The sequence below is a fragment of the Taudactylus pleione genome, unplaced genomic scaffold (assembly GCF_031769625.1).
Source record: "Taudactylus pleione unplaced genomic scaffold, aTauple2 ptg000033l, whole genome shotgun sequence".
NCBI classification, from domain to species: Eukaryota; Metazoa; Chordata; class Amphibia; order Anura; family Myobatrachidae; genus Taudactylus; species Taudactylus pleione.
In genome coordinates this window covers 3,681,967-3,700,962 of record NW_028284435.1, presented here as the reverse complement: position 1 = coordinate 3,700,962, position 18,996 = coordinate 3,681,967, and the positions used below count along the sequence as shown (strand labels likewise).

General features: G+C 41.0%; 1 protein-coding gene across 1 annotated transcript in view; it reads right to left on the bottom strand.

Annotated features, from left to right (window-relative positions):
• Window positions 1-17,114, bottom strand: part of BMP3 (bone morphogenetic protein 3) — a 52,015-nt gene extending 34,901 nt beyond the window's left edge. The window contains exon 1 of the mRNA XM_088452112.1: window positions 16,286-17,114. Within this exon, the coding sequence (XP_088308238.1) occupies window positions 16,286-16,586 (301 nt within the window). The 5' untranslated portion in view covers window positions 16,587-17,114. The remainder of the gene's footprint in view (window positions 1-16,285) is intronic.
• Between the last annotated feature and the right edge of the window lie 1,882 nt (window positions 17,115-18,996).

The window sequence follows — 18,996 nt, the reverse complement described above, 5'->3', positions numbered from 1 at the left end:
CCAATCAGAAGTGGTCACTGATAGTCATTATAATTATCAGTTCATATAGTGCACATAGGCGCAGGAACGGGCGAGGATGGGGCTGCCCCCCCTCCCCTGCCCCCCCTCCCCAAGGTTTGAGAGAGGAATCAGTCAATGTACTGGGTCGAAGAGGACCAGTCTTTGCAGGGACGGACATTGTTAGGCTGCCTTTCATTGATTTGTCCAGTTTGATAAAGTTAGGAGAGCAGAGGCTTCAATTTGCATGATGATCTCTGTAGTCCTAGGGTGGGGCTCAGTGCGCAGGAGCAATAAGTTCCTAAGCCTACGCCAAACTACAACTCCCGGCAACATGCAGGTTACCGTCCTCCTCCTCTCCTGTGGCTGGTTGGATAACTTGTCTGTATGCGCTATTAGATGCATGTGTACGCGGAGCTGCGCGGTAGCTCTGTGTTAGTGTAGTGTTTGTGAGTGAGGAGACTGGAAGAGAGCAGTGATGTTCACATACAGAGGCCAGCAAAAGCAAAGACCCTTCAGGCTTACTAATTTCTGTCATTGGGTAGGTGGTGTGGCGGGTTACTCATGTTGCCCCTGAGGGGGTGACACTCAGTAATTTAAGGGCACCAAAATTAAATTATATCTTGGCTTCCCAACCTAAAAATGTTGTGGTACTCCTGATTGTGCACCAGATCTGCCTCTACACAGGTCATACTTTCACCCCCCCTCCAACACCCATCCAGTACCTATTAGCAGGGCCGTAACTAGGGTAGTGCGATCAGTGCCATGGCACAGGCACCACAGGGCAGGGGGCACTGTCTCGGCCTGTAAATTTTCCTGTTTATTATCATTCACACTTGTAGCTTCCTCTTCTTTTATCCCCAGCATCTCCTGGCTGCCCCTATCTCTTCCCTGGCCCTTCCCCATGAGGCCATGGCCCTTTTTCAGGTGCATTATCTTATGTCCCTATTTAAATAATGGGCGGGGGTGGGGGGCGCCAATGCTCTCTCTGGCACAGGGCACCAAAAAGTCTAGTTACGGCTATGCCTCTTAGTGTAAGGGGTTATAAGCTCAAAATACGTCCCAGTTGGCATGGATATGCATGCAGAAAAATTTTCGGTGCTAATGCACAGTAACAAAATAGAGCAATTTGCAGGGGAGGGTGGGGGAGCAAATTGCTTCCAACTCTACTTTAGCCCTTAATGTGAAATATTATTTTGACATGCTGTACTCATAAAGTATTTCTGATTCAGCCATCGGAGATGGGGATCTCTAGCATAGATATCAGTTTACATTTGTAGACTGCAAAATCAAAATACTATTGGAATTTATTACTTCCAATTACAAAACAAAGTTCCTTTTATTAAGTTTTCCTGTTATGACTGTACATCTAATTCTATTGCCTCAAGTCTAAGACAATGAATAAATAACAGCTTTACTGTCAATATTAATTCCACATATTTTATCATTTCATTGCATGTTTACTTTTTAATAATATGTGTTTTATTATAACTGCAGTTCACATTGCCCTAATTTTAGTCCAGCTTTGATAAACTAATCAAATTAATATGAGCAAGTTACCCCACATGAAAATACATTGGTGGTACACTTTTGTGTAGCTGTTTGTGAGTTATTAGATTTTGAATATGAAGCCCAATGTGCTGGAACCTTAGTAGAATATAGTATAATATATAACATACTTAGTTACTCTCCAAAATTTTTGGGGACTCTTACCAACTCCGAAGAGAGAAGGCAAGCCTCCGACATGCGGCCCACTTGCAGCAATAAGAGATTAATTTTCTGATCAATTTTTTAATAACGGCAGAGCGCATCCAAAAAGAGTCTGTCCCCACAGGTTGGATACGGGATGCCGGCGGTCGGGATCTCAGTGGTCAGAATCCTGAGGCCGGCATCCCGACAGGGTTAGGATGCTGACACTTGTTGGTCAGTATCCTAACCCTCCCCCTCTCCATACACCTAACCCTAACCCTCCCTCCCCGCTGCCTAAACCTAACCCTCCCCCCCTAGAGCCTAAACCTAACCTCTCCACGCACCATAAACCTAACCCTCCCCCCCAGTGCCTAACCCTAACCCTTCCCCTAGTGCCTAACCCAAACCCCTAACACTAACCCTCCCCCTAACCCCACTACTTACTCTTTGGATGCTGGTGGTTGGGATGCTGACGCCGGGATTCTGTAAGGTGTCGGGATTCCGGCGCCGATTGTTACTGGTGTCGGGATTCAGACCCCGGCATTGTAAGCACCAGCATCCCAACTATCGGTATTCTAACTACATCCTGTCCCCACGATGACTGAATCCCATTGAGAGTTATTTCACTGCTTGCTTATCACCACTCAGGTTCAACTTTCATTCTCCTAGTATAGTTTACAAAATGAAAACAAACATCTGATTTGTTATTGTGGGTAATAGCCCCTTATCTACAAAGTCACTTGTGGAACCAACAATTTAAAAATATGCATGAAGGCGTTTATCACATTTTAGGAAAGTGTGCGAACCAAAGAGCTAAGTTTTACAAGCTATCTGGTGTAATAATCTTTTCAAACAATTACAGCCCAGCTGAAGTTCTAGTATATATGTTTTGGTATTAAAATGTAAATTAAATCTCAAGATCTCACCAAAAGATATCCCTGTGTTTATTATCAGGGCAATGTTTAACTGTGGTAGCCAGACCATAATGCAATAACATGAAGATCCTTTATGAATATCACATGAATTTTCAAAACCTCAAGTATTTTTTTAGCAGGTGTGCCAAGCTACAAGAAAACTTTTCCAAATAAATTAAACTTTTCAAAATGATATGTAAAAAAAAAAGTGAATGTAATGATTTATTGTGCCTGCTTAACTTAATGTACAAATATATTTTATTATTTTATTTTATCTTAAACTCTCGGCAAACTCATATATACTTTTAGTTTCCAAATTTTTGGTTTTGCAGGAGCTGTCCATATTTATTTTGTATATGGGACAATTTATTTATTTTTAGAGAAACTGAGGCTTCTATTTATGAAGTAGCGATAACCCCTTTCTCTGACTTGTCCGGCTTCTGGGTTATCACCTCTTCCTTCTATTTAATAAGAGGTAATTCCGCAGATAAATCTCTGATTTCTCTTGCGGCCCCTCTATTTTCATTGGTTACTGCTTCCATATAATCTGTTATAAGAACTGTGCTGTCTGCTCAATATATCAAGCATCTTGAGATGGCATTACCTATACCCACCAACAGGATGAGCCACAAGCCAGAGAGGCCAATTACTAGCATTGCATTTACATTAGGTGTGAAATTTGCAACAAACAGTCACGGATCAGTTTAAAAAGATATTCTACTCTCTAACCACAGTCCATAACTTTGTCAAGATCATCACTTACTTGAGCTTGCGTTATGTGAGTCTGACAGAGTTAATGAAAAAAAACAACCACCTGGTCTGTCTACAGAAATTATTACACTTCCCAGTATCTCTCCCACTCACTATTAAGTTGTCTGCAACTACTTAATGTTGTTTCAGGAGCTACTCAATCCAAATAGGAAGCTTTAAGTCCTCCCTACAACTACAAAAGTCCCAGTTATCATTACCAAAGTAATTACCTGTAGTACAGATATGTAGCATGGATTAGCTAAATACACAGGCAGAATGGAACTGATACGAATTACAGAGACCAATCGTATTAAATAAAGTTTAATATGAAAAATATACTCACAATGTTAAAAGTATATACAAAAACAATTAATAAGAATGACATACAAAAATAGTCTTAGGCAAATAATTTTCTTAGAAACAAAAGCGAAAAAATTAATAGTCTCAGTTACATGAATCTGTTTATGGTGAGACGCAAGAAGAAGAGGCAATTCCCAATGTCAGATTGGCTTCCAAGAATTGTACAAAGATCTGCATGTGAGATATGGTATTTATCCCTTTCTGGGTGTCATGTTGAACCCTCTTTTCCTTAGTTTTCAGGGTCAATGCAAATTAGCTGCTTTGCTGGCAGTCCTAATGGGCCATACATAAAACCAGCTTCTCCCTCACCTGGCATCTTCTCAGACATAAGCCAAGATCCTGCTTCTCAACACAATGATTTGGTAAGCTATACACTTACCAATCGACCGCTCGATATGTCTGGTTACAACTTGATGAATGGATCAGTCAGCAGATTGATCCACCATCAGAGTGTTCACAGACATATCACGTGTAGATACCTGCAGATCTGCTACCAATATATAGTTCCTTTGAACAATATATCTAGTAGATTGTAACCAGCATTAGAGTGTGCTGATGATCACAAATTAACCATCCCTGGGTGCAGAGCTCATTGGAACAGCACCAGCAACATTGTGATCAGAGGAAGTAATAATTTTGTCATGTCAGTGGTCAAAGCATAAAACAAGTGCATTGGCATGGGGACATCACAGCGAGTTGCAGTGGTGGATACTAAAATACCGGAGCAATTCAACATTGATTTGATGTGGGGACAGCTGACCCAAAAATCAGCTATCCTCGCAAGCCCTATCATTGCTACTTCAGTAACAGTGAAACTTTACGCATGAGTTCACTCACACATGCGCAGAGATACCTGACAGGCTGTGGCCCATATTCAATTAGTTTTGCACCCACGATACTTTTTCGCCTGCCGGACTTTTTGCCTACATTATGTATTTTAGCCGTGGAAAATTATCATGTGCGTACCCGCGATTCACCCTATTCAATTCCAAAAGATGCGAAAACTGAGATACATGATGTCAGAATCGGATAAAAGTGGTGTCAATCGGGGAAATCAGACTGAACTCCCCAAAAAGATGTGGAAACTTATCAATGTAGTAGTGCCCAATTAGCCCTAATGAAACAGTTTGGGGTACTTAAGTTCACACAATTCCCATTAATTAGCATCTTTACACAAGTGGTGAAGAATGGCATAAAGCAGTATTTTTAGGAGAAAATAAGTAGTCCTTTGGGATACTTGAAAATGGGTGCAAGCATATTTAAAAGTTGGCAAAGTGAAGTTATAACAAACGTAAAATACGCACCTTCAGCATACACCTGCAATGAAAAAAAAACACCTCACCCATACTTGCAGACTCCCCAAAAGTCTATTTCGCTAGTTTTTAAGTTTCTACCCCGACTTTGCACTTTTTCGTGCCATTTTTCAAAGTCCTTTTTTGGGGTGTTCCTCACTTTTTTTAGGGTCTTTTTTTTACGCAGTTATCCTTTGGTGGGCTGTTCCAAGCGTGCAGAGTGGTTTCCCCCCTTTTACACCCCAAAATAGCGATTTTGCACTTTTTTTCTCCACCTATTTATAGGCGAATCTTTTTTGCCTATTACACTGCATTGCGTTTTTGTGTACGTGAAAAGTGTTCGCAATTGAATACAGAGATAAGTTTCCGCCTGGCGAAAAGTCACAATCGGCGATCTCGGCTTTTCATTCTAATTCAACACGGGCCTGTGTCGGGATCTGAAATAATCCCATCTTTCCGCAACCTGGAACTCCTCCACATAGGAAGGAGAGGGGGTCTGAGAACTGCCGCCATATGAACGTGGAATGAGTTCCTGCAGTCAAGTTCCAAAAAGTTTCTATTTTCGGAACTTGATGAATTTAGGTTTCCATACTATTGTATGGGCATGGGGTGCCACATCAGAACTAAAAGGTAAGCAGGAGATATCTATATCTTTTGCATTACCATTATAATGATTGGCTCCCTTCCTTACAGTAATTTCTACAAAATTAGGTGAAAATTTTACTTTTCACCTACTTTTGTAGAAATGAAGTGATAACTTAATGTATAAGTTAGAGAGGTCATTTACATAGACCACACATATCTACTTTTGCACTCTCTCCTCTGGCAGAAGCCCAGAGGAGAGATAGCCCAGAGGAGAGATGGAGGCATGGCACGGCACTACGCATCACTAGGTGCCGTCCCCTCATAGTCAATGCTGCAAAACGCGGGTCGTTCCAGATTTTCGTAGAAATTACAACATATTTCTACAAAAGAGTAGAAAACACCATATATTTTGAATAGTAAAAAAAAAATTACTAATAACCTTTCTTGCTCTAATTTGTCCATACGTGAAGCACAACTTACATTTAACTGAATCCTATATTAATACAAAAATTTGATGTTTATGATGATATACAAGACTGAGGGTAACACCGTCCTATAAATATCATAGTTGTGAGCTGTCACTAATTTCCATGGACAGTCCAGGATTTGCAGATTTGTCCCTCTAAGTTGTTTGCCCATAATGTATTTTTACACTGTAAATGTATGTATATACTGTATGTTCACTGAACAAAGCATTTCAAATGGAAAAAAACATGACATGATGGGGATTATAGTATGAGAACTTTTTGTCTAGACAGTATTGCAAATGACAGGCTTAGATGCACCAGCAAAGTGTCAAGGAAACATTTTAAAATGTTGGCAACTATGAAATGTCTAAAAAGAATCAACAGATTAATTGTTAAAAAAAGAGAAATATATGCATGTAAAAGTTTTAGGGGGGTATTTATCAAAGCTGGGAGAGAGATAAAATTGTAAAAAATAAATTACCAACCTATCAGCTCCTATCATTTTATAAGCACAGCCTGAAAAATGTAAATTGTAAACTGATTGGTTATTACTTTATCTCTCACAATTTTATCTCTCTCCCAGCTTTAATAAATATCCCCCTTAATCCGGTTTAATACACTTTTACAGTCTTTATTTAGACACACTTCCACCCATGTAGCCAGTAGATTTTACAGCCGTGTAAAGCTGGGTACACACCTATACAATCATTGGGGCGTTCATCCAATATCGAGAGAACGGCCATTGGATTGTATAGGTGTGTACCCTGTCCCGATGCAGGAGTGTTAGCCGATAAACGGCTTTTAATGCCCCTGCAACGGTCGGGATCGTGAGGTCACATCTTATGTACAGTTTAATATTCGTCGGTTCGACCTCCCGATCCCATAGAAGCCCGTACACACTGTGCTATGTCTGCACAGTGTCTACGCGGCTGACAGGGGGTCACAATGGGGACAGACTGCACGGCTGATCGGGACAGATTCACCCGATCAGCCTGCAATCATAAAAGTGTGTACCCAGCTTACGGGATACCAACACAAAACATGATTTACAGTACACAGATCTTGTGCTCGCTGATTGGGAGCAGATGACTTGTGAAGTCTTTATCATACACTATGACATGGTCCAAATCAATCAGCTACAGTACCTGTAAAATCCATGTGGCCCTAGAAACTACATTCTAAGGGATCTATTCATTATGAAGTGCAGTAGCCCTCCAGAATTTATGTTTTTAACTCGCTGCCACTTTTGTCGCTACTGACAGGTTGACAGATAGTGTAACTCTGCATGCGTGAATTTAGTTCGCTCGTGCTCAGAGAGGAGGAAGAAGGATACGTATAGATCCTCTTTGTACTCTGGGCCTCCTACGAATAGAAAGTAGTGGGGCTGCAAGAGCTGAAGCTCTATGAAAATGGCATCAGTTCCTGCAATCAAGATCTGAGTTTGATGAATGGTCGTTGGCCACATCATTAAAATGGTAAATGGACCATTACATAAAACGTGGAAACTACAGTGTATGCATGTATAACAGGTCCATTTTACACTGTGAGTCCTGCAGTGTTGATTTAACCGTGCTGACAGTATAGTAAGCGAGTCTCCTGAATGGTTGTGTATTCTATCAAATAAGGTGTTACAGTAGCAATTTACTTTAAATTCTCACTTCCAGCTCTAACGCTGGGTACACACTGGCTGATATATTTGCCGATCAATTGATCGACCAATATATCTGCTGGCTGTCGGCTAGTGTGTACAGACGATATGTCGTTCACAGACATATCGCATTGGCTGTGCTGCACAGCAGATTGACACACATCTGTCCATCGGCAAACGTGTACGGGCGGTCTGCAGACCACCCGTTACATACACAGTGGCAGCCGAGTGGGGGCGGGGAGGCCCTGACCCGCCTCCCTGCCAGCAGGACCCGCGGCTGCTGGATAGATGATGGCCGTTCATTATGTATGAACGACCATCAGCTAAAGATATATCTGCAGATCACTCCATCTGCAGATAAGTATATCTTTCAGGTGTGTAGCCAGTGCCACCTCAACAGCGTTCTCCCAATTACTATTACTTGTGATAACCAATATGCAACTGATTGCAGAGGTCACAGAGGGAGGACTCTCACTGAATTGTTACATAGGGAAGGTACGGTATAACATACTAGTAGGAATTGTACAAAGGTATATGAGAAATTTATGACAGGGTTTGTTATAGAGTTTTTCCATGCACAACATATTCCAGAATTGTACGGCATATCAAAAGAGATTGTAAGAGATGTAGCATACAGCATACAATCAGTGATAAGAATATGACAATATTTATTATTTTTGTTATGTAATAACAATTATTACTATAAAGCACACATATTACACAGTGCTTTACAAAGTATATTTACTCATTTACATCAGTCACTGCCCCAGTGGAGCTTACAATCTATGGGCCTCATTCAGAGCCGCTCGTAAGCGCTCAATGTTTATGGTCCACGCATGCACCACGTCCGGCGTGCGCATGCGCGAGCCCCGATGAGCGACTGAGCTTCAGTCGCTGCGTGGCTCGCTACAAGACGGGGCGGCTGTCGATGGTGAGTGACAGCTCGCCCAGTTTTGTAGGCGGGTAGGGGGGTGTTTGGGCAAATGCTGGTGTTCCCATAGAAATGCCTGGCGTTTGCGGGCAGACCTACTGACATCACACATGCTGTCAGTAGTGGACATCCTGCTCTATTAGAGCAGGAAGTCCACTCAGGCTTGCGGGAGCAAGCCTGATGGTCACTATAATCGCCGTGGACAGTCCGCTTGCACAAGCTGTGGGTGATCACCAACAGCTTTGCGAGCGGCCTGGAGAAAAAAAAAACATGCCCTGATTCAGAGCAAGCGCTCACCAGCAGCGAACAGCTCTGAATCAGGCCCTATATGCGCTATCATCTGGACACTATGCAGAGGCGGATTTAGACCTCATGGGGCCCAAAGCGAGACACAGACTTGGGGCCCCCCTTCCTCTGCCCCCCTTCCCCCATTATAGCAAGCAGGGCCAGGCTCTGGCACAGTCAGTGACAGTGTATGCCCTCCCATTTGTAGCAAGCAGGGCCAGGCTCAGTCAGTGTATACCCACCCCCACTTGTAGCAATCAGGGCCAGGCTCAGTCAGCAACAGCCCCCAATCTATTTCAAGCAGGGCCAGGCTCAATCTGTGTATACCACTCCTCTCCCATAATTGTAGCAGTCAGGGCCAGGCTGGCTCAAACAGGTTATGTGCCCCCCTTCTCCTCTACTCGCATCCCCCATTTGTAGTTGGCAGCTGAAAAGCACTCAAAGAATTCAGGAAGGCGCAGCTTGGCAACCGCTGCACCAAGCACATACCTAAGGCCTCAGACGCACCCTCTCCACTCGGTTGCACCGTTGCAGACAGTTCTCCTTCGAAAGATGTATCCTGACTTCTCTCTACTCTTCCGGGCAAGTCCCGGGCCGGCTCCTCTCAATGAGCGTGTGATTTTATACGCGTGTGCGTAATGACGGCTCACACACACAACACAATGATCGGGATGCAGGCATGCGCTGGAGCTAGCACCCGGCAGCTGTCTAATTCCTGAAAGTTTGCCGGGAGACCGGAACTCTGCCAGCTCAGCGCTCCACCAGAAATTAGAAATACCATTCATGATTCGCCACTGTCGGCGGGCCCCCTGGGACCCGTCGGGCCCTAAGCAACCGCCTGGATTGCCTAGCGGTAAATCCGCTACTGACACTATGGATAATTTTTGTCCAATGACAATTAGCCTACTACTATGTTTTCTGTAGTGTGAGGTGTGGGTGGAGACAGGACCACCCGGAAGAAGCTACACACACTCGGAGAGACAATATACAGCATATAACCACAGAATGTCTGCCAGTCTGATCGAAAGTTGAATTTCCCCACTGTCACCACAGCAGCAGCAGCAGCATTAACGGCCCCAGTAATGGTGCTGATTATAGTCTGCAACTGTCGGTCAGTGGATGATGTTGCTGAATGGGACCAAAATGCATTCAAATTAATTGCTGTTGCTCTATGGTTGACCCCGGGAGCAAGATAAAAAAAACACATGAAGAGTAGAAAAACTGAATAAGAAAGTAATTCTAGGTACATAATGACTCTTAGGGGTAAATTTACTAAAGTGAGAGTTTTTAGAAGAGGGTTTTAGAAGAGAAGTTGCCCATAGCAACCAATTAGATTCTAGCTATTATCTTCTGGAAGGTGCTAGTTAAATGTTAAGTAGAATCTGATTGGTTGCTATGGGCAACATCTCTTTTAAAACTGACTTCTAAAAACTCTCACTTTAGTAAATGTACCCCTTACACTGTGTGGAGATTTACTATTATTCTTTTAAGGTGGACACTTGCTTTAGAATGTGTTAATGTATTTCAAATACAACTGAATCAAAATCTAACCATAAGCACTGGTCATGTCACGTTAAGTAGATAGTAAATATATTTTATGTTTACATAGAGAGTTCCAGAGAGAACCAACACGCTAGTAAATCTAGCAACAAGTAAGGTGCTTCCAAGGTCAGGTGCGCAAATAACGCTCCTCACCACATAGCCATGTCATAGCATGAGCAAAAGAGGATGCTCACCGCAATTAGGAAATGTGTTTTGACCTCAAAAGGACCAAATGCTGCTATCATTCCAGTCCCTCGGGGAGCTTGATAAATAGAGCTAGACTGCCTTCTCCATTCAGAATAATGGGGACTGTGATCTGCCCCTTTAGTTAGCCTAATGCAGGATATACACTGATCAGCCATAACATTAAAACCACTGACAGGAGAAGTGAATAACATTAATTATCTTGTTACAATGGCACCTTCCAAGGCTTGGGATAATTTAGGCAGCAAGTGAACACTCAGTTCTTGAAGTTGATGTGTTGGATGCAGGAAAAATGGGCAAATGTAAGGATCTGAGCGACTTTGACATGGGTCAAATTGTGATGGCTAGACAACTGGGTCACTGCATCTCCAAAACAGCAATTCTTGTAGAGTGTTTCTGGTATGCAGGGATTAGTACCTACCAAAAGTGGTTGAAGAAAGGACAACTGGCGACAGGGTCATAGGTGCCCAAGGCTCATTGTTGCATGTTGGGAGTGAAGGCTAGCCTGCCTGGTACTATCCCACAGGAGAGCTATTGTAGCACAAATTGCTGAAAAAGTTTATGGCTATGATAGAAAGGTGTCAGAACACACAGTGCATCACAGCTTGCTGTGTATGGACCATGGAGTAATGGAATAAGATAACTTGGTCAGATGAGTCATGCTTTCTGTTACATCATGTAGACGGCTGGCTGTAAGTGCTTCAATTACCTGGGATAGGTGGCACCAGGATGCTCTATGAGAATAAGGCAAGGCGGTGGAGGCAGTATGATGCTTTGGGCAATGTTCTACTAGGAAACTTGGGTCCTGGCATTCATGCGGTTGTTACTTTGACATGTACCACCCACCTAAACATTGTTGCAGACCAAGGACACCCCTTCATGGCAATATTATTTCCTGATGGCAGAGGCCTCTTTCAGCAGGATAATGCCCCCTGCCACAATGAAAAAACTGTTCAGGAATGGTTTGAGAAACATGACAAAGAGTTCAAGGTGTTGACTTGGCCTCCAAATTCCCCAAAATCTCGATCTGATTGAGCATCTGTAAGATGTGCTGGAAAAACAAGTCTGAGCCATGGAGGCACCACCTCACGCACCTTACAGGACTTAAAGGATCTGCTGCTATCGGTACATTATTTGAAGGTCCACATAAGAAATATGTATGAATGCTAATATCAGCACTCATGTTCATATATAGGGGTATATTTACTAAGCAGTGTTAGGAGACAGAGTGAAAAGTGATAAGGTGCCAGCCAAACCGCTCCCAACTGTCATTTTTCAAACACAGCCTGTGAGATGACAGTTGGGAGCCGATTGGCTGGCACCTTATCATTTTTCACTCTGTCTCCTAACACTGCTTAGTAAATAGACCCCATAGTACTAAAAAAGTCATACTCATGAAGGCTTTACCTTTAGAAATAATTTCCCAAAAAATAATGTAAGATATTTTCAATTATTTTAGAGACTTATTATTGAAAGCACTGCTATCCGAATGTGCTCTTTGAAAGCCTGAATGAATTACTAACACTGTATAACAAAAAAATTAACTGTATAACAAAGTTAAAATAAGATAACTTCAGGAAACTCAATCACGGCCTATTTTCAAAAGTTGTAGAAACATCATATGTTGTCTGATCTGAAACATCGCACACACACAGAAATGCAGGTTATCTCCTGGGCTAGTGTGGCTAGAGAATTTATTCTGTTCCTCGCAAATGAATAAAGAGTTTAGAAAGCCAACTGTAACTCCCACCAATCACACAAACAGGACTTTGAAAGCCACAGATCTGGAAAATGTATTCTGTATCAAATAGATAAGGAAGTTAAGATTCAAAGCAGGTGTTGCATATATACAACGCCTGATTTTTATGTGTCTAAGCAAAGACATTCAGACAATTTAAGGGGATGATATGTTTAAAAAAAAAACTAACATATGTTTTTAATAATTAAACGCCCAGAGTAAGGTTAAAAGGGTACACGATAAATGTGGGATAAATCACATGGTCCTTGGGAGACAAAAGCACTGTTTCCGCCCATTATGCTATCTATACACTGACATAGTGTACACACAATTGTGTGAACTAATTAAAAAGTTATTTTATTGTTGAGAAATAATAACAGGCTCATTCAATGCGAATTTCAGGCAGTTGGTATCGCTTAATTTGTTTTTCTGAAAATATATATGTTTACTAAGCGATAAACTTTACCTGCACAGCTAACACCTAACTCTTTCACTGGGACAAGGAACTGAATCGCACACCCACAAATGAAGGTGTCTCCCAGACAACTGACAACAGTAATCAGCTAGTGGTGACACTAATAAGAGAAATAATGCAACAGTCAATATCATCAGCGACTCACATTCTCCCTGAGTTTAAGGCAATACTAAAACTTATGCTACCAAATCACAAAGATCTTAAAAACACAGTAATTGCGGCCTCCATCAGGCGGTAATTTGTCCCCTTTCAAAATCTCCTTTTAAGTCCCAACTCATTTTTAAATGAGTATTGCAAAAAACATAATTTCAAGAAAAATGGCTAAGATATTATATTAAAAGAGCAAACAAATATATTTTAATTGGAACCTACAACAGGATAGCTAAACTGATGGTCTGTGGACCAAATGAGGCAGATTAGACCTCTGTTTTAAGGTTATATAAAATCAGTTTTAAGGAATTATTTAAAAGCTTGAAGATTAGGGGTATATGTACTAAAGTGCGAGTTTTTAGAAGTGGAGATGTTGCCCATAGCAACCAATCAGATTCTATTTTAATTTCATCTAGCACCTTGTAGAAGATAATTGCTAGAATCTGATTGGTTGCTATGAGCAACAACTCCACTTCTAAAAACCTGCACTTTAGTAACTATACTACTTAGAGTCTGGTATGACATGAGGGAAAGGATGTGCACAGAGTAAGTGAAGCACAGGAGAAATCCTGCAGATGTGGGTGAGGAGAGGTTGCCAGAGAGGAATAGAGAAGGGGGTCATGTGCTGAGCGGAGGTTACATTTGGGAGAGGACTTGATGATTAGGAAGGAGTGGTAATAACGTTATACTTCTAATATATGTGACATATGTGGGGTCATGTCCATGAAACTGCAGCACTGTTTAGCAGTAATGTACAAAACTGATTTATTTTGATGTTCAAAGAAGTAATGAGAATGTTTTCTCTTTGTGTGAAATAGACTAGTGAGGTTTAGATAGACTAAGCCTCAATTGACCAGAACTAGTAAATTGATACATTATACCTTTTATACAAGCATGAAATATTTGACTTGTTAAATGGAAATCTCCCTGAATATACAGTACAGAAAATCCCTCCCTTGTAGATGGGAATGGTGAAAGCTATTACTTCATTTGCTACAAAAGTACTGATTAAACAGCAATTTAATGTGCCAAAACAATTTGATAATGATTACACAGGCCAAGGTGTATATGTTTTAATTAATTCACATTATGAGGAGTGGATATTGCGCCTGACCTAACACTTTCCTCACTGCCAAAACATCTGACTGAGATTGTAAGGATCCCAGATGTCTCCGTTCTAATTAGGATCTTAAGAAAGCCTCAGAAACATCAATTCTATAATCACAATGTGAGATAATCCACTGTTTAAGGGACAATATAGATGGAGGTAACAAAGGGAATTCTTCTGCACTGTATCACTATGTACAAAGTATGTCCCAGTGGAGTTTTTACCCATGTGCTGCCCTTTCCAACTCTCTGCTGTTTACTCTGGCAGAGAATGGATTAATGCAATTAACTCCACACTCTCTCTTCTGCCAAAGGTGTGATCAAAATATAACACAGCATGGCTTCATCCCAATCTGCACTTTAAGGCATATTCTGCAGATTTTTTCACTGTGAAAAGATAAACGGATGTCTGAAATGTGAGTGGACGCTTCATATATAAAGTGAGATTCACTGCTGATGCATAGAGAGGGTGAATGGCTCCAGGTACTGTATGTATACCTCTGCTCAGAAGTGGATCACTGCAAGCATTTTCCAAGTAGTACCTTGCAGACTTCTTCAGCAGTCAGATTTATTCAACATGTATCCTAAGTCTTATTACCTAGAAGTCTTCCCTTCTGCATACATACAAATATTACAAACCAAAGAGATCCTATCAACAAAGTCCTCACATACATGAACAAGCTCACACTGAAGTTTCAGTGTGAATGATTACATATTAAAAAACTGACCCTGAAATGAAATAACAAATGAAGCCCTGACTGAAAGTAGGCAAATGAATTGACAGTTTCCCAAATATCCTGTCAAGATGCCTCATCTCCACGTTATCATAAGAAACACATGCTGGCAAGCATTCCACTTATTCTGTGAATGTCAGCATTGTAAGGCAAATAAACAGGACTGTGACACTCCAACAACATACATTACCCTGACAGCTTTACAGAAATGTAACCTAGTACCCATTCTTACACACACTGCACTTACATCCCCATACAGTCCTTCAGTGCATCAGAGATGAAACCTCTCATAGCATTTAAACATGTTACTATTTTTGTTTTATTATTTATTTTGCTTAATCAGACCAGAACCAAATGAACTGAAACAGTTTTATCATGATTGGCACAGTTGCCTCAGTAGAACGCAAGGAGAGCTTATAGACTGATTAGGATGGGTGTAATATGAGTTATTTGCACAATTTATTGACACAAAAAGAGAAGTACAAACACACACACACAATAGATAGATAGATAGATAGATAGATAGATAGATAGATAGATAGATAGATAGATAGATAGATAGATAGACAACTATATCAACTGTTGAATATATGGTAATTTAATTTTAGTATAAGATTTTGGAGGCAGAGACAAAGACTTTGAGCATATCCAGGGAAGCAACTATAACCATAATTTAAACTACAGTATAATTTACAACTCTCATGTGTATTTCTGATATAGAGCAAATAAATAAAACTACAAGGAAACAGAAAATGTTTTCTTTTGAGGTCATCCATAACTAGCTCCGTATTATTTTAGGAGCTGGGACAGTTGTAGTACCATAATGTCACTCAATAAATTAGTTACAGACACACAATCCTTTTTAAAATAGCAATGGGTGATCTACATAACAATGTCAAGCAGTTAAATATAGGTCACTCAACACTTAAATGCTTGGTAAGCTCCAGCAATCTATAAGGACTTTCTAAGAACAGTTACTGTCAGATAGCTGTCATTTCACACTTCAAATGTTCCTAGAATAGTATTTAATGGTGAGTTGATTCATAATATTATTTATTTTAAAAAAATAATAATAAGAATAATAATAACAACACATCCATAAATAAATTGACTAAATAGTTCAGCCAAAGAAATGTATTAAGGATTAATTCAGATTAATTATATGGTTAGAAAGGTGATTGATAGCTCCAGGCATAAGGGCATAACAATTATTTTCCTGAACTATATACTGCAAGTAGTTTGTGTGCACCTAAATACTCACTTTGAATAAAAATGTAATTTCTTAACTTCGTAAATAAGGATAAAGTTAAATAAACACTACTATGTAGCCCCCACTGGGTACATTGGTTACAGTGACCACACCAATGTATTATGGTGGAGGTTATGGAGGTATGGCCAGATAGGCTTGTGTACTCACCAGTCAGGGCTCGGAAGCTTCTCACTGTATTACCGTCCTGCAGGAGCAGCTGATGCCTGGAGCTGTCTCTGCCCCTTCCTCCGCCGCCTTGGTATTTATCATACAGCCTAAGCATATGTTCGGACACTGTGTCCCCCATAGGCAGCACAGCTTCTTCGTGCTTCTGGTCACCTGCTCCCAGCAGTGTCCCGGAGCCAGCGCTCCTGATACCAGCCAGACCTTCCTTTAACAGTTCTCCAAGGCACAGGCAGCTGCTGCACCCCAGCCACAGCAGGACCCAGAGAGGGCACTCAGTGGCCATCTCCAGATGTTAGCGCACGAAGACAGGTACAAGTGTAAGACACTAATTAACCGAAGTCAGCACAGTCCACACTGATGAAATGATCAGATTCACTTTTATCATAACAATAATAATATTTTATTCATTTACAATCCACCGAATTATTTATCACCAAAAATGTGCTCAGAATAATAAAAAAAAAAGCAAAAGAAAAATAATAATAAAAAAAGAGTATAATAAATTACTAGAAAATATATTGTATCAATATCTGTGCAGATGTTATGTGAACATAATGATCCTGAGCATTACAGAGATGGTCAGTCCCTGCTGCCTCTGCAAAGCTGCTCTTAGGTTCCCCGCGCCCCTTGCCAGGCTTGTCACTGCTGCTGCGAGAGGTGCTGCTTGGCCGGGGTTTTGTGTGAGAGCTCAGGGCTGATCCAATCCAGCAGGCAGCCAATGGCAACTCCCTGGCTCTGACCAACCTGTCTTGTACTGCTAGAGCCAGCGGACTGTATAGTGCTGCTGCTGCTAGTGCAGATCTGCTTCTGGTCGTGCTGCTGCTGTTTGTGGTTGTGTGTTCTTACTGCTGTTCATTTGCTTTCATGCTCCAACCACACCTCTCAACTCCACCTATGTACTGACGGTGCCTCCCAATCCCCTACTGATCTTTATTCTCCTGTACACTTCTTCATTTGCCCAATTCATTCTTAGCCGTCACCCTTGACTATAGAGAGCGTTATGGAAAATATCTTTAGGATATCTCAGGAGCTGTCCCTGTTCTATGTAACTTTAATAATTATCTTGTGCTTTAATTCCCTGTTCTCTGCAGCAGTAGTGTTTTTGAATCCAAAACTTCAACCAACCTGCTCCCATCAAGGTGTATCTCTTCTTTTTCAACTTTTTAATTCGTATCATTTTATCTTTCATTTTGGACTATATTATATGATATGACTGTAAAATAAATGTACAGCATTGTGTAAATGGTGGTATATGTAATTAATGTGTGAAAACACTAATAATAATAGTAATAATAATAGTTTATTTCAATAGAAAAAAATATAATAATGTTTATTATATGTCAGAAATGAATTGTGAATTAATTTTCCCAATTTCGCTCAGTTTATGGGGAAAGCATCGCTGATAAAAAATACTTCGTTTACTGTCTGATTTATTCCCACCTTGTGTGCAGTTGCAGAAAGTTATGATGCAGGTAAATCCATTTTTTCCTCTTTGCTGTTTGAAACATGCGCTGACTTACCAGAAAGCCTGAGACATGAAGTCCTGATGTTGCAAAGCACCTACTGTATGATGGGCTCATTTTCAAACTACTGTAAGTAGCTGTATTAACGGTGCCATTTTTTTTAGCATTATTAAATATTTTAGTGAAGCTCAATATCACCTTAGTGACTTCTCAAGTTCTGAGTTTACATCATTCGACATGTTATATAGTTTTATATACAGTGTGCCACTTATTAAACATTCAAATGTTCTTATCCAAAACACAATTTTATGTTTTTACAGTATGTTTTTTGTACCCACAGAGACTAATGATTTCAATAGGAATATAAGCTGCAAAGCAGAACTTGGTGTGCCTGGTAATCAGAAACAGGTGGGCACCTTCAGGGCATTCAGTAAATTAGAAAAAAAAACTGGCAGAGACATCAGTGTAACAAGACAAATGTATGTGATAAATAAAATTAAGGTAAATTCAGTAAGTACTGCATATTAATGATTCATTTCTTTAATGTGGTTTTGTATTACACACCTGCTTTTCCAGGGTACTGAAAAATGGAATTGTACATATCAGGAACATAGTTTTGAAGATTTATACTGTATCTAAGTTTTTTGTAGCTGAAAATGTGTCCGTTTCTCAACTCCATGAGTTATTCAGTATACAGAATTATGTTGTGTACCCTGGACAAATTCTGGATTATTAAGTACTAGCGACCAGCCACGGCTTCACACAGGAGCTATTTCATCTCATAACAACCTATGCCATGTCTCCACGGTCTCCTGCATCTCACACCAGCCTCCTGCTTCCCACTACTGCTCTCTTCATTTCACCACAGCATCCTATATTTCATCACAGCCCCTTGCATCTCCCCACAGGCACGTGCTTCTTGCTCCTGCTTCTTACCACAGGCCCCAGCATCAAACCACATGCCTCTGCATCTCATCACAACCCCCTGCTTCTCACTTCTGCCCCCTGCATCTCACCAGTGTCACCACAACCCCCACTGCTACTGCCCTGCAGCTCGTTGGGGCCCGACCACTAAGATGTGCTGGGAAGGAGGATCATGGATGAGAGATTTGTACTGCAGCTACCGTAACAATTATCAGCAACATTTCCCTGGGGATGGGGCACCTGTGCATATTTTCACAGCCTCCATGCGTACCCATCTCCAGCTGCCGAACATGGTGATGAGCAGTG